The following is a 6079-nucleotide window of genomic DNA, read 5'->3' on the forward strand; positions in this document are numbered from 1 at the left end:
TCAGTGAACAAACTAGAGAGACAGAAAGCCAGAACAAACTCTGCCTCATAACGACGTCCTCATGGACCAGAGAAGGCGTTCAGCCCCCCGTCCTGAGGCCTGCCGGGTCCTGACCGGACACAGACCGCCTGCACCCGCCGCCATCTTCCACCTGGCCGCCATCTTCCTGTGGCGTCCCGCTCAGACGCTGTTGTCATATCGTGTCCTTGCTCCTACAGATTACATCCAACACTAAAGTTGTTCCAGGCTCCTCAGCAGCTCCTCACAGTATTTTGTGCAGCATCAAGAGTAGAACTTGAAACAGAAACATGTTTCAGTGAGAACGTGGCAGAACCTTCCAGAGTCCAGCAGAACATGAAAACCCAGCAGGACAGCTAACGTTACCCTGCTAACGTTAGCCTGTTAACGTTAGCCTGTTAACGTTACCCTGCTAACATTAGCCTGTTAACATTACCCTGCTAACGTGAGCCTGCTAACGTTAGCCTGTTAATGTTAGCCTGCAAACGTTACCCTGCTAAGGTTACCCTGCTAACGTGAGCCTGCTTACGTTAGCCTGCAAACGTTACCCTGCTAAGGTTAGCCTGTTAATGTTACGCTGCTAAGGTTACCCTGCTAACGTTAGCAGGGTTAGCCTGTCTAGTCTTCACAGGAGGAGAGCTGCTGTTTGAGGACAAGAATGAAAATCACACACACACACACACACACACACACACACACACACACACACACACACACACACACACACACACACAAAGTCTCAGTTTCTCTCGCTGTGTTTGCAGTGTTTCAGGCGCTCTCAGGTCATTTCTTGGTCAATTTCAAATCCCATTTTCCCCCCCATTTGATAAACAGATGACAATTAAATGTAATTTCCTTCTGGCTCAACAGATCAGCGATTAAGTAATGTGCTGTAACAGGGCTTTGGACACATTTTCATTCAGTTTCATTACTATTCACTGATATTCATCATTTCTGTTGTTAATGATTTAATATGATTATTAGTGGAAGAAATAACTGATCAAGCTGAATATTACCTGAAAACTCTGATTCTGTTCAGGTTTTCTGTCTATTAACAATGCACAGTTATTATTATGATTATGAGGTCAACATTAACCTTGTGTGGTGTTCATGTTTCTGTCACCCAGTAAACAGCCTCTGCACACACACCTGCCAGGTGTTCACTGCAGCAAACAGCCTCTGCACACACACCTGCCAGGTGTTCACTGCAGCTCAGTGAGCACACAATAAACAACATTTATGCTTAATGTTTGTCATTTTCCCTGTTAGATCACATTCATGAAGATGAGAGCTGTTGGATTGTTTGTGATAAAATCAATAAAACAGGAAAACCCATCGGGACATGGATATTGATCAGGATATGGATATGGGAACAATGTATTTGGTCACAGCTGAAGTTGTTTCTTGGATGGTGGGCAGCTGGCAGCGTCTCTCTTTAGGGTGAGAGTCATATCGTTGGGGTGCAGTGTTCTCCTCCAGCCAGCAGGGCGGAGCCCCAGCAGCCTGCCAACCGATACAACACACACCAGGCAGGGCAGGGCTGGGCTGTGTGTGTGTGTGTGTGTGTGTGTGTGTGTGTGTGTGTGTGTGTGTGTGTGTGTTCCTGCATTACATATGCACTTTATTCATTCTTCATCAGCGGTTCACACACACACACACACACACACACACACACACACACACACACAGGCCCAGGTAGGCGGATACAACTACAATTACCACACATGTATGACCCTCAGGTCCAGGGCACCTGAACGCCGCACTGTGATTGTGTGTGTGTGTGTGTGTGTGTGTGTGTGTGTGTGTGTGTGTGTGTGTGTGTGTGTGTGTGTGTGTGTGTGTGTGTGTGTTAACCTCCACTCTGATCTGCTTCTTGTTTACTGATGGTTTTATTAGTGTGCTGTGTTGTGACCGACGGCGTCCTCAGAGGGCCAAACAAGCAGAGCTCTCAGTAAAACGCGATAGCGCCGTGTGGCAAACAGCCGAAGAAGAGCGCGGAGCAGGAAGCGGGCTGAAGTCGAGGTTGAGTAGACTCGTTTTCAGTTTCACCCTGATACCAGCAGACTGACGCTGTTAGACACAGCTAACATGCAGCGCTGTTAGCATCCAGCTAACACTCAAGCCGGTTAGCTGCTGCTAACGTCATGTAGCACGCTAACCGTTACCATAACACTGAAGCCGGTTAGCCGCTGCTAACGTCATGTAGCACGCTAACCGTTACCATAACACTGAAGCCGGTTAGCCGCTGCTAACGTCATGTAGCACGCTAACCGTTACCTTAACACTGAAGCCGGTTAGCCGCTGCTAACGTCATGTAGCACGCTAACCGTTACCTTAACACTGAAGCCGGTTAGCCGCTAACTGTTAGCAGCGCACTTGAGCCAACATGACAGACAGAGCTAAGCTAACAGGAAACATTTGCATCTGCCGGCTAGCACCGCGTTAGCCTCCCTGTTAGCTGCTTGCTTTGATTATTGATTGATTTCACTTTTAGTAACAACAGAGAGGAAACAGTGGGCTGACCTCTGTCTTCATTTTGGCTGTTTTCATGGCTTTTAAAGTTTAATTTCTGCTTCCTAAAACAACCAGAATTAATAATCTGGCAGTTTGGTTGATTATCATCATCATATAAACACGAGTCATCGGAGACTGATGTCCACGAGCAGAAAGACAATCAAAAGGTTTAGATTTTTATTTTCTGTAGTTTGGAAATGAAAAGTGTTCATAAGTTCATCAGAGGCAGCAGATGTTTCTGTCTGACATTAAAATAAATCAAGTCCTCATTATGTCTGTGTGTAAACCAAAGTCAGAACACGACGAATGTCAAAATAAAAGACATCAATGCATCAGTTTACATCAGTGAGTGTGATTGATTGGGTAAAAGTATTAATATCATGTACATCCCAGAGAATAATTCATTTCCTTGATGGAAGACAAAACAATTCAGAAAACATACAGCTGACAGTAAAATGTTGAGGGAAACATCAAGTTTATTATAGTACATTATTATTATTATTAGAAATATTATTTATTTATTTTGAAACCATAGATTCATGTAAACAACATGCATTGAAATGCTGCGTCATTTCATTTTATTTATTCATTTATTTTTTGCATGTGTTCATTCAATAAACTTTATTTAAGCATGGGGGCGGTTAAGGTGGCAGGTAAAAGAACATAAACCATTTAAAACTGAAACATTAAATTTGATGTTCAGTTTCTTAACAGTGACTCTTCAATATTTTCAAACATTTAAAAAATACTGAAATACTAAAAAAATGCATTAATATGAATATTTTTTACTTTTTAAATATTTCCCGCATACTTTTTTCATATATAATATGGTTTCTGTACGTCTCTTTTACATTTTCTGAACAGGCCAAACCTATTGAACTAAATGACGTGTGTGTGTGTGTGTGTGTGTGTGTGTGTGTCAGGCTGACATGGAGCAGGGGGAGATGCTGGAGCCCTCTGTCTCCGGGCCTGTAACCATGGAAACAGCGTTGAACAGGAGCCGTGAGACTCGGCAGGTGAGACTCCACCTGGAAAAAAGAAAGAATCCTGGCCAGAGAAAATGATCAATATATATAATTGTTATAATCATATTTAAAATTCTGTTATTTTTATTTATTTATTATTTTTTTTTGTTTGCTTAATTTCATATCATATCTGTGTTTGTGTCTTTTTTACATTTTCGGGTCATTTTCATGTAACTTTTGACTATTTTTCTTGCTCATTTTTGTGTCATGTATCGTTAAGATGCTCGTTGTCGTTTCCCTGCATGTTTTTGAAGGAAATCGGACGGTTGTGCTCCGGTTCATTCATTCCCCACCGCTTGTCTGGGACCAGGTCCACAGTGTGGCTTTGGGAAAAAATCTAGGATTTTAATAAAAGTGATGGAGCTGCCGTCTGTTCTGGGCAGCTTCCTGTGCAGTGCTGGAGTTTACGTGACGACCCTAAAGGCAGCACACGGGCTGTTTCAGGCGGTAAATGAAACGAGCAGAATCAGCAGCTCGGCTCAACAACGCGGCCCGAGCGGCGCTCCGCCCGGGGCACTGCTCTCCAAGGCCACGCCCCCCTACTGTTTCTGGGACCCGGACGCTCCTCTCCAAGGCCACGCCCCCCTGCTGCTCCTGGGGCCCGAGTGCTCCCAGGCCAGCCGCGGTACCAGGGTGTGACCATCCATCAATCTGAATCGATCCATCGGTTGAATGTTCAGTGATGCTGTAGGTTTGATGCAGTGCGACCATCAATCATCATCACAATCCCTTAGATCATGCCACCTTTATTTTGAAATTCTCACGGCGTGCCTATGTTGCCATTTCCGCCTAAACACACCTGAAACCGTGGCAGTAGCTGCTCGCTGACACCGTGCTAGTAATGGTGAGTGATGAAGAGGAGGAGGAGGAGGAGGAAGTGAGTCAGCTGAGTGGAAATGCTTCGGCTTCAGGAGGAGAGCCGGTTGGCTGGCAGACTCACGCCGTGAGCAGATCAGAGCCTCAGGAAACAGGACGAGCCGAGCCGGCAGTGAACACGGTCGAGCCTCACCAGCCGCCGTCACCGCCGCCTCACAGCTTCCAGCGGCTTTTTCCACAGAGACTGAAGCACAGAGGATCACAGCTGCCTCAGTGTCCAGGAACCTGTCACATCAGCTTTTAGCTGTTTGGCTTCATGGACAGCTCCAGAGCAGCCCAGCCCCAGTGCATGCTGGGAGGTCACAGCCTGATGAAGAACCACATCATCTGCAAAGAGCAGAACTGGAGCTGAGGAACCAGCAAGGAGCCGGACTGGTGTCTGGAGTTGTTGATCTGTGAGATTAAAGGTTCTAATCCCATGCTGTTGTTTGTGTCAGGCTGCAGATCCTAGATCAGGTCTGACCCCGGGTCAGTCCGGCGCCGTGGTCCAGACCCAGAACCAGAACCAGATCCTGATCCTGGACCAGCAGACGCTGCAGTGTGAGCACATGGTGAGCAAACAGGACCTGTCAGACCCTCTGCTCTTTGTCTTCTGGGATTACAGCTTTTTGATCATATTCTGGTCATTTTTCTTGTATTTATTCTTAATTTTATTTTGGTCAGGCAGGGGAGAGACAGACAGGACAGGCAGGGGAGAGAGAGACAGGACAAGCAGGGGAGAGAGAGACAGGACAAGCAGGGGAGAGAGAGACAGGAAGCTTCTCCGGACCTTTCAGAGGACAGTTTGTTTTGCTGCTGTTTCAGTTGGACGTTCAGGTCAGATCAGAGCAGCTGAAGCAGGTTATTGATCCTGATCGATCTGGAGCTCGATCAGAGTCACTTTATTGATCCGTGTGTTCTGAGCAGCAGACAGGGACAGGCTCAAGCTCTGCAAATGTCTGAGATGAAACTCTGTGTGTGTGTGCATGCGTGCGTGCGTGCGTGCGTGCGTGTGTATGCATGTATTTGTGCGTGTCAGGTGATCTTGACGGGCCAATCAGAGGGCAGAGAGGTGTTTGTGATTCCGTCCAATCAGATGCTGCTTCCTGCCTCTCAGGTGCTCTCTTCCATCGGCCCGACAGGTACTGGAGATGCTGACACTCACACACACACTTTCTTTCTCTCTCCCTCCCAGTGTCACATCTGCTAACGCTGCACTGTTTATCAATTTGTCTCTGTTTCTGTGCGTGTGCGCGTGCGCGTGCGTGTACAGGTGCAGCTGCTGGTGTTCAGACAGCCGTCCCGGTTACCATGGTAACAGACAGCAGCAGTCTGCCCGCAGCCAGCAGGTCAGAGGCCTGTCAGTAGATTTATTGATTATTTTATTGCTTCATTCATCAGGGATAATCGCATTAATCAATAAACAAACAGACAGACAAACAAACAAAACAAAACAAATTCTCTTAGTGGACCAACACAAAAATCTCTATTCAAGTCTCTATACAAATAGTATTTTTGTTAGTACTGCATTAGTATACACACAAGTGAAAACTTACACTGTGTGTGTGTGTGTGTGTGTGTGTGTGTGCTGCAGCGGACAGGTAGCAATGCGTCGTCTGAAGCCCCTCCCCTCCAGCGCCCCCAACTGGGCTCAGAGGCTGCGTGAT

At 46.4% G+C, this 6079-nt stretch overlaps 1 protein-coding gene across 6 annotated transcripts in view; it reads left to right on the forward strand.

Moving 5' to 3' along the window:
* Positions 1-1457: 1457 nt before the first annotated feature.
* Positions 1458-6079, forward strand: part of carf (calcium responsive transcription factor) — an 11661-nt gene continuing 7039 nt past the window's right edge. For 2 of the 6 annotated variants that reach the window (XM_030080523.1, XM_030080524.1), the window contains exons 1-6: positions 1878-2041; positions 3451-3548; positions 4871-4984; positions 5452-5554; positions 5686-5761; positions 6007-6079. The exon at positions 6007-6079 is cut by the window's right edge and continues 6 nt beyond it. In XM_030080523.1, coding sequence (XP_029936383.1) covers positions 3462-3548; positions 4871-4984; positions 5452-5554; positions 5686-5761; positions 6007-6079 — 453 coding nt within the window. In that variant the 5' untranslated portion in view covers positions 1878-2041; positions 3451-3461. Of the gene's footprint in view, positions 1549-1877; positions 2042-3450; positions 3549-4870; positions 4985-5451; positions 5555-5685; positions 5762-6006 lie in introns of those variants that run through there. The other 4 variants (XM_030080522.1, XR_003930266.1, XM_030080520.1 and 1 more) reach the window with 4 other exon arrangements.

This window comes from Myripristis murdjan, chromosome 21, assembly GCF_902150065.1.
Source record: "Myripristis murdjan chromosome 21, fMyrMur1.1, whole genome shotgun sequence".
NCBI classification, from domain to species: Eukaryota; Metazoa; Chordata; class Actinopteri; order Holocentriformes; family Holocentridae; genus Myripristis; species Myripristis murdjan.